The 19,248-nt window shown below is 36.6% G+C and overlaps 2 protein-coding genes across 2 annotated transcripts; both read right to left on the bottom strand.

Moving 5' to 3' along the window:
- Nucleotides 1–450: 450 nt before the first annotated feature.
- On the bottom strand, nucleotides 451–4,485 carry birc5a (baculoviral IAP repeat containing 5a). The gene is made up of 4 exons (XM_067369955.1): nucleotides 4,294–4,485; nucleotides 4,091–4,200; nucleotides 3,797–3,914; nucleotides 451–774 (listed from the first exon to the last, which is right to left on the bottom strand). Exons 1-4 carry the CDS (start codon nucleotides 4,399–4,401, stop codon nucleotides 682–684), a joined length of 429 nt encoding a protein of 142 aa, XP_067226056.1. The 5' UTR covers nucleotides 4,402–4,485; the 3' UTR covers nucleotides 451–681.
- Nucleotides 4,486–5,304: 819 nt separating this feature from the next.
- Nucleotides 5,305–18,632, bottom strand: fscn2b (fascin actin-bundling protein 2b, retinal). The gene is made up of 5 exons (XM_067369440.1): nucleotides 17,812–18,632; nucleotides 10,554–10,710; nucleotides 10,204–10,325; nucleotides 9,940–10,107; nucleotides 5,305–6,212 (listed from the first exon to the last, which is right to left on the bottom strand). The coding sequence occupies exons 1-5, from the start codon at nucleotides 18,629–18,631 to the stop codon at nucleotides 6,007–6,009; spliced, it is 1,473 nt and encodes a 490-aa protein (XP_067225541.1). The 5' UTR covers nucleotide 18,632; the 3' UTR covers nucleotides 5,305–6,006.
- Between the last annotated feature and the right edge of the window lie 616 nt (nucleotides 18,633–19,248).

Below are 19,248 nucleotides of genomic sequence, written 5' to 3'. Positions count from 1 at the left end.
GCATTATCCATCCATCTTTTTTTGTAATCATAAATCAAAAATACTGATAGAGTCTTTCCACACTGAATTTCCATGATTATTTCCAGTAGGCTAATTCATGATTACTGGGTAAAGATTTTTTTTTTTTTAAAGATTAGTGTAACTAAGAGCAATTTGAACACAAAAACACAAGCACAAACGTCACTGGAAAATTGGGTTTAAATAGTGGGGCATACCACTACTCCAACATTATAAACTTTTTAACACACTCTCAAAAAGGTAACAGTCTAATTTTTGGAGCCATGGTGATAATCTTAACATGTACTTTTCCATACCTGAAAAGTTCCCAAGAGAATTCTGTTACAGTTACAATAAGAAACTTTCAAATTTTTACTTCAGTTTTTATACTGACAGAACAGACAAAAGACTGAAAGAATAATACATGAGAATAAATTTTTTAAAAGAGGCCATTGGAAAGTCTTTTTATTAAGCTCACTTTAAAATAAATACTGTAAAAGTAGGAAAAATGTGTGTAATAAGATCAAACGCAACAGGTGTCAGGACAAAGATTTCATCACAGGTAACATTTAAAATGAACATATAGCGTTCCATGACATACAAAAGTAAGAAAAGAAAAAAGGGAGTTCCACAAAAAATTGGACCACAGCAAAACGCCGTCAGCGTAGCCCTCACTGAACCGCTTCATTCCTCCCCCATTGCCGTCTGGATGATCTGGTTTCTCTTGATTTTCACAGCTTCTTGAAATTTATCAATCGCCTGGGTACATGATTTTTTCTGAAAGATTAAAGCATGTTGAAAGTCTTTTTCAAAGTGAAAGAAAGTATTGTTATGCTATTTCATTCATACTCTTAGCATGTAAATGAAAAAAGAAAAAATCTAATCAAATATGATAATATTTAGCTATGGAAACTTAAAAAAAAAAAAGTATAAAAAGCTGTTTACATAATGATCAAGGAAAGCCCGGAAATAATACATATTTTAAATATAATAAATTAAATGTCCCGTAAGAGTGTTTATAAAACTAAAGTGCAGAATACACATAACTATAGGGGATCTGAGACTTGACAATCTCCTGAACATGAGGTTCATTAGTAAATGTATTAACTAACATGAACTAACCACGAGGAATACATTTGTTACTGTATTTATTTATCTTCGTTAACGTTAGTTCATGAAAACACAGTTGTTCATTGTTCGTTCCAATTATGTGGAACAACACTTATGTCTAAAAATGTAGTCCTAACCCTCGTCCTACCCATAACTTATCCCTAAAATCAGAGGGAAATGATTGGCGAGTAACACAGATGTAGAAGCAATAAACCCTGGTTGTAAGCTTGTCCCTCAAATCTGATTGGATGATTGGAACAAAGATGATGATCCAGGAACATGTTGTGCTTGGTGAAATCATGTTCACAGTGCATTACGATTAGGGCAGGGCGATATATCGAATGCTTTTGTCACGTGCATTTCGTCAGTAAAGCCGGTTCCCTGACTACCGCTAAATCGCCATCATCTGCTTTCAAATGGAGCGGCATTTAATAGACAGAGCCGTAGTTCACTGACAAGCCACGCAATATCGCGTTCAATATCGATATGAATTGCCCTAATTACGATAATATACAGATGGAAGTATTGCATTTTTTTCCACTCCACTACTGTCACCTGATGGAGTTTTGGTTCCTTGCCATTATAACCTTTGGCTTGCTCAATTTGGGTTTAAAAGACAATTCAGTAATATTATAGATTTAAAGGATTAGTTCACTTCAGAATTAAAATTTCCTGATAATTTACTCACCCCCATGTCATCCAAGATATTCATGTCTTTCTTTCAATCAGTTGAAAAGAAATGAAGGTTTTTGAGGTGCAAGATGAGCATTTGTGGTTAAAAAGTATATATATATATATTTTTTTTTTAGAAAACGGCCAATCTTTTTGCTAGATAAGAACGTTATTCCTCGGCTGGGATCATGTAGAGGCCTTTGAAGCTGCACTGAAACTGCAATTTGGACCTTCAACCCGTTGTACCCTGGTGAAGTCCACTATATGGAGAAAAATCCTGGAATGTTTTCCTCAAAAACCTTAAAGGGATAGTTCACCCAAAAATGAAAATGTGATGTTTATCTGCTTACCCCCAGGGCATCCAAGATGTAGAGGACTTTTTCTTCAGTCGAACGCAAATTATGATTTTTAACTGCAACCGCTGCCGTCTGTCAGTCAAATAGCAGCAGTGATTGGGAACTTCAACTATAACAGTAAATAAAACTTGCTCTAGACAAATCCAAATTAAACCCTGCGGCTCGTGACGGCACATTGATGTCCTAAGACACGAAACGATCGGTTTGTGCGAGAAACCGAACAGTATTTATATAATTTTTTACCTCTAATACACCACTATGTCCAACTTCGTTCAGCTTCCGGCTAGTGAGGTCTGATCGCGCTCTGACAACGGAAGTGATGTTTCGCGCTCATTGAAGTATATGGGCGAGACATCACTTCCGTCATCAGAACGCGTTTTTTGACCTCACTAACAGGAAGCTGAACGAAGTTTGACATAGTGGTGTATTAGAGGTAAAAAATGATATAAATAATGTTCGGTTTCTCTCACAAACCGATCGTTTTGTGTCTTAGGACATCTATGTGTCGTCACGAGCTGCAGGGTTTAATTTGGACTTGTCTATGCAAGTTTTATTTCCTCTTAAAATAGAAGTTCCCATCCACTGCTATTATTTGACTGACAGACAGCAGCGGTTGCAGTTAAAAATCATTATTTGTGTTCGACTGAAGAAACAAAGACACCTACATCTTGGATGCACTGGGGGTAAGCAGATAAACATCAAATTTTCATTTTTGGGTGAACTATCCCTTTAAAGTGGAACTCAGTAAGATTTGCAAAGCTCCCCTACTGGTTCCTTCAGTGAATCACACTGTTGTAAATACTCCAAGCGCAGCTCTGGACTACAACGACTAACGCTCACCTGCGCAGTAGTTTTGCAAATACAGTACAAGAAATCTCGATGGAGGTGGGTAATTTTCAAAATTGTCTTATAAAGTCATAATATATACATTGTTTTTGAATTACCGTAAAGCATTTTGTCATTCTCGCGTGAACGTGAGGCGAGATTGTGTCGGGTCGGTGAAGCTCAACTTGCAAGTGCTGTTTTCTGGCGTTTTCTGGCGTAGTGCTCACCTCAAACACACCACTACAAGTCAATTAACCATCGTAAGGACTTAGAAAACTATTTATGAAGGTAAAAAAAGTTACTTAGTTCTGCTTTAATTTGTTTTCGACTGAAGAAAGACAGACATAACCATCTTGGATGACATGGGGGTAATTAAAAGTGAACTAATCCATTAACTGCACTGACACAATCAGATGAAAACAAATTTTGAACTGAATTGAGATTGATGGCACTACATTGACACTGTTATTGAGCTGAATTGAACAAACGTTGAACTGACTTGAGCTGAATAATGACAATAATGCCTTCAGTAGAGCTTCTTATAGCTGAATTCAACTTGTTTCATAAATTGACCTTTACAACATTGACAATTATTGAACTGAACTGAAACAACAAACTAAATTGAGCTGAACAACACCATTATGTTCTGTGGAGCTGCTTTACAGCTGAAACTGAATTTGTTTCATAATATATTACATTTACACTGTTATTTTCATGTTTATTAATGTGAAGCTACTTTGTAACAATCTGCACTGCATAAAGCTCTCTCTCTCTCTCTCTCATATATAAATAAATATAAATGTGACTTGATGTTCTGTCAGTGAGCTCATACTTACAACGATAAACTTCTGTCTCTCTTTCTGAAGTTTCAGAAACTCCTCCACAGTCAGACTGTCCACTGTCTTCTTCAGCAAGATAAAATCACAGGAGGAAGAGTGTGTTTTATGCTCTTTCCTGATAACACAAGAAAACCACAGCACATCAGGAACAAAATGCGCAATAAGGGGGCTGATGACATTTATTAAATTAAATAACCCTGACTTGAAATCCGGGTCTTATTGCATTACAGAGACAAAGCTTCTCTTAGATCTATAATGCAGTAGTGGAAGGTTTCAAAGACGCGGACTCACTCGGGGTCATCCTCAGGTTCCCATCCTTCCAGCTCTTTCAGACAGAAGAAACACTGAGCTATATCTGGACTATTCTCCGACGGGGTGTGAATAAATCCAGCTTTGGCCATCTATAATACAAAAAAAAAAAGCAGAAAAACATTTCCTTTTGTAGCACATACAAAACAAATTTCTAGGCTTGCTGGATCAAAGGGTTCACTCACGTTTTCTGGAGTGCAAATGCAGCCCTCTTCAAACGGCCACCCAACAAATGTTTGAAGTCTGTTCTCATAAAAGTACATTTTGGTCTGGTCGTCACTACCCAGGTCCATTTTCTTGAAATATGGAGAGTAATATTAAAAATAAAAAGAATGAGGACCGAGATACTCCAGCGGCTTACTTGTTATTATTATCGTTTCTTCCGGTTAACGTTTAAAATTTAGAGCGCGAGTTTTGATTGGCCAAATGGCGTCACTTCCACGCATGCGCAGATTGCGATTATCCTACTCAGCACTGTGGTAAATTAAAGCTCTTTGGTGTATCAGCCAATATTTTTTTTGTATAGCTCATAAGTGTTACACTTTTTTTTTTTTTTAGGTACAGGAGACAGTTTTCATGTTTTGTTTTTAAAGTAAATGTTCACTATTCACATTATTTAAAAAGGAATTTAGGATTAGGTTGTTGTATGTAGGCCTACATTTTTTTTAATGTATTTACAGTACAGATACTCAGAGACACACAAAGAACAGTAGCCTACACTGTTAAAAATTTTATAACTGGACATGCTAAACAAGCCATGGAGGACATGTAGGGTCTTTTTACTGCTTTGGTAGAATCTAGAATCAGAATTGAACATGAGTTTATGTATCATTATGAATTCATTGACACGTTGTGAAGATGGATTTCAGCTAATGGTGATTTGTGTCTGCAAATAACCCTTATAACATTTTTTTGATGTCATTTTTATATCATAATAAATAAATACCTTTAATCAATGTAGGCACAGCTAACAGGGAATGTTCTCGAAACTTTATAGCAAACATTCTGGCAAGGTTCTCTCATTTATGAGCAAACACTGCCTTCGATGCTGATGCCTCAGCAGCCAATTAAATTCAGAGCAGAAACAATGCATTTGTTTTACCTAAACCCAGGATACTGTCAATGAGATTCATTCCTTCAGAATTAAGAGACAGGATTTTATTGTAATAATTGTAAAACCTTTGCAGATGGTCTTAAGCACAAAAAAGCAAATAAATCACAATAGGGAATAAAATGAATTTAATCCTGGTATGTGTCATTTTGGTGAGATGAAGTAATTACTGTGTATCCTCTTCTATCCATGGCTGATTGGCTTCCTTGTCAACAGTAAGCTTAAAGAAACAAGAAGAAGAGTTCATTTGCCCAGCCTAAATATATCTCTATGCCTTGTATGTCCATATAATACAAACACAGCAGTCTGTAACCCCAGAGAATAAAATTAGCTTCACTGGAACCGACAGGCATTGACATGGTAATAAATAACAGCACGAAAGACAAGAAAATAAAGGGTTTAAAAATAATAATAAAGAAAAACAACAATTATGTATTTCCATGTGTCAGTTTGCAATCGAACATTGATTTGCCACAATAATAGCCTGCTATGCAAGACTTATGCATGATTATTACCTCACACAGTTTTCTTAACAGTGAGCTGATTTGATAAAGGTTCTTGTCATGTTTGTTTTCTGTTTCTACATGCTCATTTTGTATAGGACTATAAACCAGAAAAGGTAAAGAATACATGCATAATGCTGAATACTGACTCTACATCAAATGCTGATTGATGGGAAACAGATGTCCGAACATTAAACCCGAACTGTAGCAATTTATTTTCTCTCATATGTAAATCCGAGAGTTTAACACAGGTGAATGACAGTTCCTTAAATGTCCACATGGTGTCAGTATTCCCAGAGGGAAGAGCTGTCTGCATTCTCTCCATCTCCTTTCAGATTGCCTCCTTGGTCTCCACGCAGGTATTTGCCATTTTTGCCCCTCATAGCTATCCGTCCATGCTCTAAGAACTCAAAGCAGAAATCTTCAGGTGTGTCTCCATCAGAGCACACCAAACCACTGTTGGACACATACCAGAATTTTCCACCAGCACCTGTAGGAAAACAATACTGGTCAGCTTCATAAAATAAATGACTTGAACCCTGCTTAATTGTGTGTTCATAAGCACACGGCAAAAAGGCAAAAGTGATAAAAATATATTTAAATATTATTTACATACTTAAAGCAGTCACCACCCTTTTTTAGCGTAGATATGAAAATGCACAAACTTGAATGGTTGTATTTCATGAATGCTTAAGGCTGATCTCTTTTTTAAAAATGATATGGAAGTTTACTGCAAAGCAAATGTTCTGAACTAAACATTTTTTATACAAAATACATGTTTTACAAAATAACTTGGATTCTAATTGCTAGAAAATCAAACCAAGTTGTGTTTTAAATTTAAAGTTGAAAAATTTGAAGTTCCAAAAATGAAGGTTCCTGTGATTTTGTTTAGGCGTTATACCAAAAATAGACACTAGGTGACACCCACATTCCATTGATTTTTTTTAATGCGTTCTCCTGTCACAAATTAAAAGGCACAATATGTAAGATTTTTGCATTAAAATATCCAAAAGCCACTAGCACAGTGTTATATATTTTGTTCACTTGTGTACTTACATTATCCCAAATGCTTCCAACAATGTTTAAATCCAGAGAAATTCGCAATTTTAACCAGTGTAACGTCCCTCCTCATTGCATCGCCTGTGTCGATTCGCGCTTTTACTGCCGTAGAAACCATGGCAACACAGTGAGTCTCATGAAAAGTGCGGCAGTAGTAGTTGTAGCGTCAACAATGTTGTTTTACACAGTCGTTGTGGACCACAGTTATTCGTTATCATTTGTAGCAGGTTCTGACACCAAAGATAACTCCAAGAAACATACACATACGGGTGAATCTAATGATACAAGAACAGTTTTGGACAAGAGGGGAAATAAAATGAGGATCAATATAAGTGTGGCATTTTCTAACACTGTTTAACTGCAGTGTAATTACATACAGTATGTGTTATATATAAATAGTAAGTCAGCTTTTTAGCAAATGCTGTGGGTTCAAATGTACTTTTAGTATGATTGTTTTGAACACGTAAATCTTTGCTGCCTTTCCCCACCATTTAATTCGACAAATAAAGTGACATGTATGAGTAGTAATTTAACATTAAACTTTGTTATTTGCAGCTAATTCAATAGAATTAAATAAAATCATGTGACATAATGGTTATAAAACTTTATTTCATTACCTCATCCATCAACATGATTTGTGAGTCCAATCAGATTGATTTCCATCAGCAGTGGAGGTGAACATGACAACTCCCATCATTCCACGCTCCTTCACAGCGTTATCAAGCTACGCCTTTGTTATTGTTTTGAATAAGCAACCTCTAGTGGCGAAAATTACATACTGTGCCTTTAAGACGTTTCTGTCACAATATCACTTCTATCACAAAACTGTGGCCAAGTATGGAACCTTAATTCTCAGATCTTACCAAAGAAATGTGTTTTGTCATGATTAGAAAAAGAGTTTGTACAATGTGAAACATGAGACCGTCCACTAGGGGGAGGAGCCTGCTGAACAGTTTAAAAGTGCAGTTTCAATAGAGTGGTGTAGGGATGAATATTTTTGTAGGCCAAAACAAGGAAACAAGTTAGTATTTTAGCACTTCAGTATCCATCGTCCTGAGGTCATTGGGTTTTTTTTAATGGGTTTTTACTTAAATCTTTTAAATAAGGTCCGTGGTGAACACAAGCTTAAGATATTTTCACATTTTATTCTACAATATAAAACACAGAAGTAATACTCTCTTGTTTTAAAAACTTTTACTTGTCTTGAAAGGTGGTTGCTAACAAGTGGCTAAATGGGACTACAGAGGTTGTCGGGGACATTAAACGTAACTGAACAGGTAAACTCATCTACTCACTAATCCACTTTCATAGTCTTGCTGTGTTTATAATTATGAATGTATTGGAATTTTGAAATTATGCTCATTTGTGAAGATTATCATGAAGAACAAAATGTGTAAGAATCATAAGCTTTTGTTAGTCACATCACAGACATTACTGTCTGCAATAATTCAAAAGCCAATGGAAAAATACTATTGGGTTTTTGTCAAAGGTAACCAGGGTGATACTAAATATGCCATCTCACTCTATGGTAATGCAATGTCCCGCTACTGGAACACTGGCAGTTAACAGGTTAAAATGTCTTTTTTGTTGTTGTCATCTTACATATTTCATAATATTGTATTCTAATTTTATGGTTATGAGAAAATACTGTAACACTTTATAATAAGGTTTCATTAGTTAACTAATGTTAACAAAGGTTAATAAATACTGTAACAAATGTATTGCTCATGGTTAGTTCATGTTAAATAATACATTAACTAATGTTAATAATGCCTTATTGTACACTGTAAACCCTATCCCTCAAAATAATTAATTGGTTTGTGTAGGGCAAATCCAAATAAAACAAATTAGTTCAATCAAATAAACTTTTATGAGCATTTAGAACTTTCTTTTTCTTTTGAGTTCACAAAACTGTCACATTTTAAGTAATCTCAATTGTTTCATTGTTTTGAGTTTTATGAACTTGTTTCTGTTAATTTAGACAAACTTAAATTTACCTGAAACTGGGCTGGGATTTTCTATTTGCCTTGAAAGGGAGAATAAATGCTAAAATTAAGTGTTATATAATGTTTTATATATATATATATATATATATATATATATATATATATATATATATATATATATATATATATATACACACATATATATTATACACATATATATATATATATATATATATATATATATATATATATATATATATATATATATATATATATATATACATATATATATATATATATATATATATATATATATATATACAGTCAAACCAAAAATTATTCAGACATTTTTTTTATATTTATAGTACAAGGTGTAGGGCACTATAGTTCATTTATGTAAGTGAGGATATCAAAATAAAGTAAACTGTGACATATTATACCAAAAAATCTTCATACAGTGGATTACCAGTAAAATTGATAAAAAATTTGGAGCCAAAAATTATTCAGACACTTTGACCTGACCATGCTTTGCTTAAGTGTTATCTGACATAATTAAGATTCTTTTTTTTTCTGACACAGTTTAACTTTTGAGATCTTGTCATATTTTATTACCATTTTATTATTTATTTATTATATTTTTTTATACCATTTTATTACCAACTATAATGAATAAACAAGTAATGAATTACATGTTCAAGGTGTCTGAATACATTTTTAAATATATATATATATATATATATATGTATATATATATATATATGTGTGTTAAGATTTTAAGTTGAATGTATGAATTAGCTTACTCAAAAATTTAAAGTTAAGAGCAATTAAAATGTACGAGTACAAAATCGAAATCTGCCAGTTCTGCTTATTTAAACTTTAAATTTCTTAACTTAAAAAAAATGATGTAACTGATTACCTCAATTTTTTTACGTTTTGCCAACTTATTCGGGGTTTACAGTGTAAAGTGTTACCAAAAATACTGTATGCCTTCTTGAAAAGTTCCCTTTAAAATCAATTTCAGCTGGTTAATTAAAATGTTTTGACATTTCTGACACTGATCACAATTAACAGAAGTCATTGCCAAAGGCTCTTTTTGCCTTTAAATCAATTTCCAGGAAAAAAAGCTGTTAATTGCTTTCCAGAAAGCTGCTTTAGGATCTATTACAGGAAATACAGAATAAAAATTGAAAATGCAGCTGAAGTTAAACTCACCTTTAATCTGGTATGCTCCATCACTGAACTGCAGTGCAAATATGTCATACACTGAACGATTGGCATCCAGTGTATTAGAGTTCTTGTGGTGGCATACATAACCATTCTCTCCCCTCAGGATCAGAATGGGCCTATTGATCAGCTTCAGAATCAACTGCTCATCCTCACCTGGAGGAATAAACAGGGTGGCATAGGTTTTTCAAATACATCTGATTTGAATTAGATTTTTTGATTTTGTTTGTGTAGTATCAAGTATGAACTCACCCACAGAGTCACTGACTGCAGAAAGCTGGCCATTTTTCTTAGTGCACACGTATTTTCCATTGCTGGCTCGCAGTGCCACCCGTCGACCGAGCCACACTATGTCAAACATGGTGTTGGCACAGCTGCACACAGTGGAAGATTGTACATATTAGTGTCCATAAAACATGTACACCCACAGAGAATAGAAATGAAATGGCTTCACAGTTTCTCTTATTTCACTATGTGTTATGGATGCATTTATTAATAGTTACATAATAGGATTGTTGCTGCTTTCTGTCATGTCATAGCTTGTATACAGTAAGTGAAAGAGAATTAGTAGCAGAAAGTCTGAAAGAAAAGCTACATCTTACGCTTCAGTAGCCGTTGACTGGATGCCTCCATGAGCGACAAGTGTCCAGTAATTCCCTTCATTAGTTCTGAATTTGCACTTTTTTGTGTCTTTATCAATTTCCATTTGAAACGTCTCCATGTCTGTCTCATCATCCTGATTGGCTGAGACACTCACTCCTGTTGAAGCACATAAGACAAACAGGACATAAGAAAAATTGTTTTTAATTTAACATATGCATATATTGGAGAACAGAACATTTTTGCTTATTTATTCAGAAATGTATTCAGTTTTAAAATAAAGTTTAAAATTGTGCCTCAAACATATTATTTGACATATTATAAGTCATTACTTGTCTCAATAAAATGTAAAAATAGGTTAATCAAGTCAGATTCACTTTAATTAGAGTTCATGAAGGCTGTAAAACTGTAACAATATCTGAAAAAGCTCCATAACATTAATTTAGATATTTTACATGCACATGTTGTTCAAAAGTTGAGGGTCGGTAAGATTTTTAAAATGTTTTTGAAAGAATTATCTTATGTTATTCAGCCATTTGATAAAAAAACACAGTAAAAACAGTAATATTGTGAAATCTATTTTAATATATCTTAAATTGTAATTGAATCCTGTGATGGAAAAGTTTTCAGCATCATTACTCCAGTGTCCTTCAGAAATCATTCTAATATTATGATGTGATGCTCAAAAAACATTTATTTTTATGCTGAAATGACGTCAATGTTGAAAACAGTTGTGCTGTTTAATATTTTGTGGAAACCAAGATAAAATTTTCAATGTTCAAATCTATATGTAAACAGCAAAAAATGTATATAAAACATTTATATATACTTTCTTATCTTTTAAAATAATAAACTTTAAACTTCACTCTCATTACTATGCCTCATTACAATCACACTGACTGACATTGACTATTAGAACAATATATAACATGCTTTTCTAAGTACATTTCAAATGTATCAGCTTAAACAAGATAGCGTGTGTTTGTCCTGAACTTTCCCCCAGTTTGAAATCCTGAAGGGAGACAAAGCAACATGATTAACTTCACCGCAACGCACGACAGGCATCAACCTGATTCTGAGCCCTGTTCTGGCGCAACATCTACAGCGGACCATGTTTATTTAAGACTCACATCTATAGTTAATGGAGCCCAAACATGTCACTCGGCTGTCTATAAACATCCTTTATATCAATGCAAGATTACTTTTGTTTTGAAATGAGGAGGTTTACTCAATCAGTCACAATGACAGATCCATTCCAAATCACTGTATTATTTGTAACATTAACATTTACACAACAAGACCACTGGCTGAGGTCTGAAACATTTTTCATATCCAAGCCATTAATCATGATTAGGCTATTGGGTTGTGTAACTCATGTAGACTGTGTGTTTCTATAAAAAAAAAAAAAAAAAAAGTTGTGTATTTTGGTCTATGTACTTAAAGTATATCCATGCATTCTTATTGGCAAGCAACATATTCCTGACTATGCGTTTGCATTATCATTCAGTGCAGTAGAGCAAAACCACTATCTTTCTCTCTCTTTCATTATATCCTTCTCCACTGCACCAATAAAACCTTGGCATAGAAACCATGACCTTGGCAGGGTCAGAGGCCTCGCTGCACCCTGCTGGGTTTCTATGCCAATTAGTCCTGGGATTGCTTCACGGCATCCATTAGACTAAAATTTAAAGCACGCTGTAGCTTTGTTCGAGAAATATCTTGAAAACAGTTATACATGAGAGTACTTGTTTACTTATAAGTGTCAAAAGTATGGTCAGTCAAAATTTGTTGCAGGTTAATAAGTTTTCAAATGCTATTTCAGGCACTGAAATGGAGAATGTCCATTTGTATTCCTCTCTCTCGCTCTCTCTCTCTCACTCTGACACACTAGTGGTCAAACATTTGGAATAATTCTCTTTTATGCGCCAAATCTGCATTTATTTGATCGAAAATACAGTAAAAACTGTAATATTATTACAATTTGAAGGCACACTATGTAAATTTTAACCACTAGAGGTCACTTATTCAAAACAAAGGCGTAGCTTAATGACGCCGAGATTGAGCGCAGAATCTTTTGGAGATGTTGTCTTCACTTCGAAGCCAGTGGAAAAGAATCGAGATGGGACTCAGGCAGAAATCATGTTCATGGATGAGATTATTAATGTTACTATGAAGCAAAGCAGGACCGAGTGCTGTGCGAGCAGAAACGAGGCCGCTAATGAGAGACGAGCGCAACACACGGCTCGAGAGCAGCGGAACTTTTATTATGCCAGAGTCGCCACTTCCGCTTCCGGTCAAGCGTATGTGGGGTAAAGCAGCGCTGTTTTATCATATTAGATAAATTTGTCTGTTGAAGTTGGTATAGTGCTATTCTGCGTTCGCTCGGCAGCTACGAGACACTTGTTGCACACTGCAGTAAACTAGATCGATATTAGTCATGGTAAAACATGGTACTCATGGTAAATCAAGAATATGAGATTTAAACAATAAGACTTACTGTGTTGAGCTATATAATATGATTTGTTTTCTGTTGATGAATGTATCCAAACAGTTGCTCACCTGTCTAATAAAACACATAATATATTAAAGCGTCTTTGCTTTTTCATGGTTTCTACAAAATAAAATCGGAACACACTGACACTTAAAATTGCTTATTTGGGATAATGTTAATGTAACAAAATGTATAATATTGTTCTAGTGGTTTTTGGATATTTTAATCCAAAAATCTCACATACTGTGCCTTTAAAATAACTCTTTTCTATTTGAGTATGTTTTAAAATGAGATTTATTCCTGTGAATTTTCAGTAGCCATTACTCCAGTCATCAGTGTCACACGATCCTTCAGAAATCATTCAGATTTGCTTATGACATACTTATTTTTAAATATTTAAAAAACTGAATATAAATACAGATAAATTAATTAAACATGTATATAACTTATTTAAAATAATATAAAACATTTAAAATAAATTAAGAAAACCCCTGTATATTTGAGATTTTTCAAAGATATTTCTCTCAACCAACTGTAGGAACAAAGATAATTTCAATCAAGTGTGTTCAAACTTTTGTCTGGTAGTGCAACTATATGATCGAACGACATGATCGCAACCAAAAGGGATGGCATCATGCAAAATGTGTCAAACAGATTGTAGTGGCTAGGGCTCAAAGTGGATGTATCCGAAAATATCCCTTGATCATTTTCTTAATCCTTTAACAGGCCAGATCCTGCACCTTACCCCCTTCTCCCTCCACCCTGTCATCCTTCCTGCCCCTCCCCTTCTCATGCTGCAACCTCTCCTAATTCTCAGCATGCAAAGAGACACAAAGCTGCACCATAGGGCCCAGTAAGCAGCTTTTTTTGAGTAGCGTATGTACAATCCTCCAGCTCCAAAGAAAAACCAGTCGGGAGGCTGAAGTAATACCATTGTTTCGACGGGACTCTGTTGGGTGCCCGAGACATGCTGGGAAAGAAACCAGGCCTATCAGCAGAATCTGCGGCCATCGATCACTCCACCGTGGAATGCTTTTTTTTTGCAATATGATTTAGGCTATCCATGTGTGCTTGTGGTTCTCTCTCCTCTGTCACTTTCTCTCTCATCATCATGATTACTTATCAATAGACACTATCTGGTTCTACTCTTCTATAATCCGATTCCTAATGGCTTTAAGTGATAGAAACATGTGGTATGCAGGATTAAGACAATAATGAGAACACACAATGTTAACGCGTTGTTTTTGTTGGAACCAAAGCACACCTACCAGCCAAAGTCACCAAAACAAAGTCTAGTTTATAATCAAGACAAAATCAGGGATAACAAAAAAGAAACGGCTTCAGATGTTTGTCTTTCTCAGAACAGACACCATTCTGCTGCAGCGGTTTTCATTTCTGTGGCCCGTTACACTTTATTTTCCAATTTCACGTCTGACTCTGCTTTAGTTTTGCACCAAAGATAGAAGAAGAGAGGCCAGCTGGGGCAGGACACTCTATCTCCTCTGTTGATCATTCCTCATCCACGGCATTGTGATTACTGAGCTCAATCCTGAACTCCTGCGAATGACCTCACTCCCATCACAGAATGCTCCCTCTCAATTTACCAACCCATTTCTGTGGAATGTAACAGTACCCAGAGACAGCGAGAGGACCTTCTCAAAACTGGGGCAAGAAGATCTCTGCATGCGTACCAGGTCAAATACTTATCAGAGAACAAAATGTGCATGGGAGAACACTACAAAATAAAATTAAAACATATGAAGTGCATGAAGCTGTAGTGCTGCTGCATGTCACTAAAGCAGAAAGTGGACAAACTTAAAAAAAATAATAATTAAACTTTTACTCATGTTGATATTAGAATTTGTCATGACATTTTTGTTTTATTCAATTATAAAACTGTAAAATAGAAGCATTTTCACTAGTGGTCCCAGACTTTTGGACCCCTCTATACTTTAAGTGAAGATGTCTTCTTAGAAATTTTTGGACCAAAACTAAAGCTGTGATCTCCAAATGTACCAAGACCGTCACTCTGAGATTAATTTTTAATGGTAAAGTGATGCCACAATCCACGGTCTCTCATTTTGTTAGCTTCTTTCTTTCCTTCTTTCTCTTTCTTTCTTTGTGCTCATCTCCTTTTCACCTTCCGGGCTGGATTAGAATGCTCCAGGGAACATTGGGTAGGTGATGAAGAACATGGTAACAGATCCACCCGCCTGAGTGCATGCCATCTTTCCGACTCAAGTACGAATACCACACAACATGCTCCATAGCTGCTGCAGAAAAGCACACCACAACAAAACTAAACTGATAAACATCATATCTCGGCCAATAATAGCGATATTTCTGAAAAACTACTGTGCAGTGTCACTACTCATTATTGATTAAACGATCATCTGTGAGTTTGTGTTGCATCCCAGGGCGAGAGGCCTGGGGCTTAATGAACGTTAGACCTGCAGAGCTGATTGGCAGTCCTGTCTGAAGTCATCTCTGGTTCCCTTCATCATGTAGAGACTCTCTAAAAGAAATGAACTGCTTCATCCATTAGCAGAATCACTTTACCTAATTGCTTTTTGCACAGAATGAATGTGCAATAGATGGGGAGAGATGCTTCTTGTTCATTAAGAACAAATGTTCCATCTGGCCTGTGTCATTTTCCCTGTCTTTTTTCACCCATAATGAAATGCCTAGATTTTTTTGCCAATATGTTGATACTTCATGTTTCTTAATTTTGAATCGACACACTGTAAGAGTTATAATGTGTGACTCAAATATCTCACCCCTAAATTTTTGATTACAACCCAGAGATTTCAACTATATGCTCAAATTTAAGTTAAGGATTTGTATAATAGCTGCTTTGCAACCTATTTAGCTACTAAAATGAAATCATTTTCTTTGTGCTTCCAACGGGTTCCGGGTGTACATACCGCAAACTTTTCGGATGGCATTAAATAGCTATCCCATGGGTAAACTAAACTGACAATACAACATCATGTCCTCCTCAGGGAACTACAGCTATAGTCTTTGATTTATGATCTTTTTACAACGATAAAAAAGCAATACCGTTCACCTGTCCACACCCATAATGCTTTATGTGTCTATTCATTGTGATTTTGTGCCTGATCTTTTTTTCCTCCTGCATGTCTTGTTCTCTTTTCTGCTGTATACTTTCACACTCCATTGTCTCTTTTCCCCCTATTGGTTTTTTCCCTGTCGGGCCAGAACCCAACTGCTCCCGAAGGACTCTCTGATTTGCGTCCCCATTGTAGCCCAGCACATTGCATGGTCCCCAGATAAAGAAATACGGCGGAAGGCTTGTGTTTCTGAAAGCAGACTCCACCATCATTGAAATGCCCCTGTCCACTCAATTATTTATCACACCTCGCCACTACTGTGTGCATGCGTGCACACATGTGCTTATATCAGAGCATATTCTTCCTATTTTGTTTTATAAAACCACACTGGCTAAAAGTATATCACTCTGTGAAAAAATATGCGTATATATATATATATATATATGTGTGTGCATCTGTGAGAATGAGAAAGAGTGTAACACCAAGAGAGAGAGAGAGAGATGGATGAGTGTACTGGAGAGGACAGGATCTGTTACTGACCCAGCTTCCTATGGATATTCAAAGCCATTCAGTTTCTCCAGTAATTTATCTATTGCAGGTGGCTCAAAATGCTTACCAAGAGCTCTGCACTGGAGATAATGGATAATGTTACAGCATGCAAGATTTACATTACAGAACTTAGTTGCTCAGTCAAGACAGGAAACTACAATTATGCAGCGTGTTTGTTAGCAGAGCACATGGCCAGCGAATAAAAATCAGCTATGTCTGGCAGATTAATATTAGCCTACTCAGCTGAAAAGACAGCTGCCATATATTATTTCTGTGAGGTCATGCTCATGGGTGTGACTCAGTGTTCACCTGCACTCCAGGCTTGTTTCCATAGATTTGACTATGTGTGCATAGTTTGCCATGCAGCTGCAATTTTGCATGCAATTTATTTTCATGCATTGGTACGCTTGCATATAAGAACACTAATGGGGAGTAAGACTGATAGCACAACAGTGGAAGTTGTGCTCAGACTACTAAAATTAAGTAGTTTAGCATATTATTCAATCTGAAATTAAAATTTTTCACTGAATCTGCAACTGACATTTACATGTCTACACTCCATACTCTAGCTTTCTATATCTGGTTACCCAACAGGTATTACTAGTACTTAATAGTTGTAATGAGGACTCACATCTGTTACACAAGTCGCCACAGGAGTGCTAATGGAGAGGGACAAACCTTTTATCGAGAGTTCCTTTGAGTCTCCTTAAAGGAATATTCACCCAAAAAATGAAAATTCATTTAATCTCATGCCATTCCAAACCTATATGACTTGCTTTCTTCTGCAGAACATAAAAGATGATATTTTGAACAACCTTTCATCTGCTTTTGTCCATTCCTTTAAAGTCAGTATGGTCCAAAACAACATTAGACCCTACTGACTTTTATTTTACAAACAAAAACACTGAGACAAAATATCTTAGTGTTCCACAGTATAAAAATGTCCTACAGATTTGGAAACAACAGAAGGGTAAGTAAATGACAGAATATTCATTTTAGGGAGAACTGTTTTTTAATGTACTTTTACAATATTTTAATGATTGTATTCACTCGATTCTACAGCAGAAAAACAAGGCTGGCCACTGATATCAGAAGCATGTGGTCCTCCTGTAGGGAAATGTCAAAAGAAATTCAACCAGCACCACTTACCTTGTCGGATGGAGACAAACCTATTGTTGGCGGCCTGAAACACCACTTGCGGATGGCTTTCTTCAAGATCAAACAGCTCGTCTTTGCCAGGTTTGGAGCAGCGTCCAGAGCGCAGAGTTCCAGTGGGCCCCATGGGGGTCAAGTATTTCCCCTCACAGTCCTTGAAGGCCAGTTTGCCTGATTTCAGTTCCAAGGTGTAGCCTGTCCCACGGCCATTTTCAGAGGACAGTTTCCCGTCATTGCCCAGGAAGCGGCTGTCACTGGTCTTTAGACAATATTTGCCGTCCATGTACACAAGAGTTAGAAGAGCATCCACACCCCAGGGGATGTTACTGTCCACAGCAATCTCTCCCTCTGGAGATGCAAGGTGGGCATAGCGTTTGCGGGCCACACTGAGCAGATTTGCCTGTGGGTGCAGGGCCAGGTGCATGGCCCATAGTTCTGCCTCACCAATGGTCTGAGCAAAGCAGGACAGGTAGTCCTCTGAACCTCCAAAGAAACGCAGATATGGCTCGGACTGCAGGGCCCAACGGCCATCTGACTGTGCCACAATCAGAAAGCGGCAGTCACTCTCTTTGCTCTCAGCCTCACAGCTCACCTTGCCATCTTTGTCGGAAGCCAGGTAGCGACCCAGGTGACTGCGCAGGTAAACCACCTGACCATCCTGCTCATCCTGCTCTAGAGTCCAGATCTGCTTCTTCTTGAGACTTGGAGCTGAAGCGTTCACCTTGAAGCCGAAGGCCTCCGCTGTTAGATAGCGATTCTCATGATTAATAAGCCCGAATTGTAGCTTGAGGGCTTTACTGCCATTGGAGGGCATCCTGGCTTACAACCCAGAGAGTGTTGAAAGTCCAGAGAAGACGCTGATCAGCTTGCAGACTTACAAAGTTAGCTCTCCTATGTGTCCTGATTAATTTGCTTCCTATTGGGGAAGGGTAAAGTGAAGTCCACTTCACTATAGACTCCTTAGTGTAGCCTCTTCAGATATAGGCCTTAACGTTCTTTATTAGGCCTTAGTTCCTCTTCTAGTTTTGTCCCTGGTCCTGGCCTCCGTTCCGCTTGGTAAAAACAACGTCTTGCTCCCCGGAGAACTTGCAGAGGCTCTGGAGATTTTTTTTCCTGTGTTTCCTAATCAGATCAGATTATAATCAGGAGGACTCAACACCTCAATCCAGAGAGCTGCTGACGTCACCCTGATCCCAACGGTTCCTTTTCCTCTGTGCCTCTTTCACACGCTTTCTCTCTCATTCCCTTTGCTTCTCAATTCACCTCCGTCTCTTGTCCTCTTCATTGGCTGCCTTTGAGATTGTGGGACTACTGATCTCTTAAAGAGATGCTGCTCAAGACCAAGTCACACGGTTTTACTTCTTCTAGATGTCTTAGTCGTCTCAGTCCTTCAGTCTGACATCTGATTAGCTTGTCTCCTTGTCCTTTTCT

The sequence above is a fragment of the Chanodichthys erythropterus genome, chromosome 19, assembly GCF_024489055.1.
Source record: "Chanodichthys erythropterus isolate Z2021 chromosome 19, ASM2448905v1, whole genome shotgun sequence".
NCBI classification, from domain to species: Eukaryota; Metazoa; Chordata; class Actinopteri; order Cypriniformes; family Xenocyprididae; genus Chanodichthys; species Chanodichthys erythropterus.
Note: the sequence above shows the minus strand (reverse complement) of the source record. Positions and strands in the feature narration are given on the sequence as shown.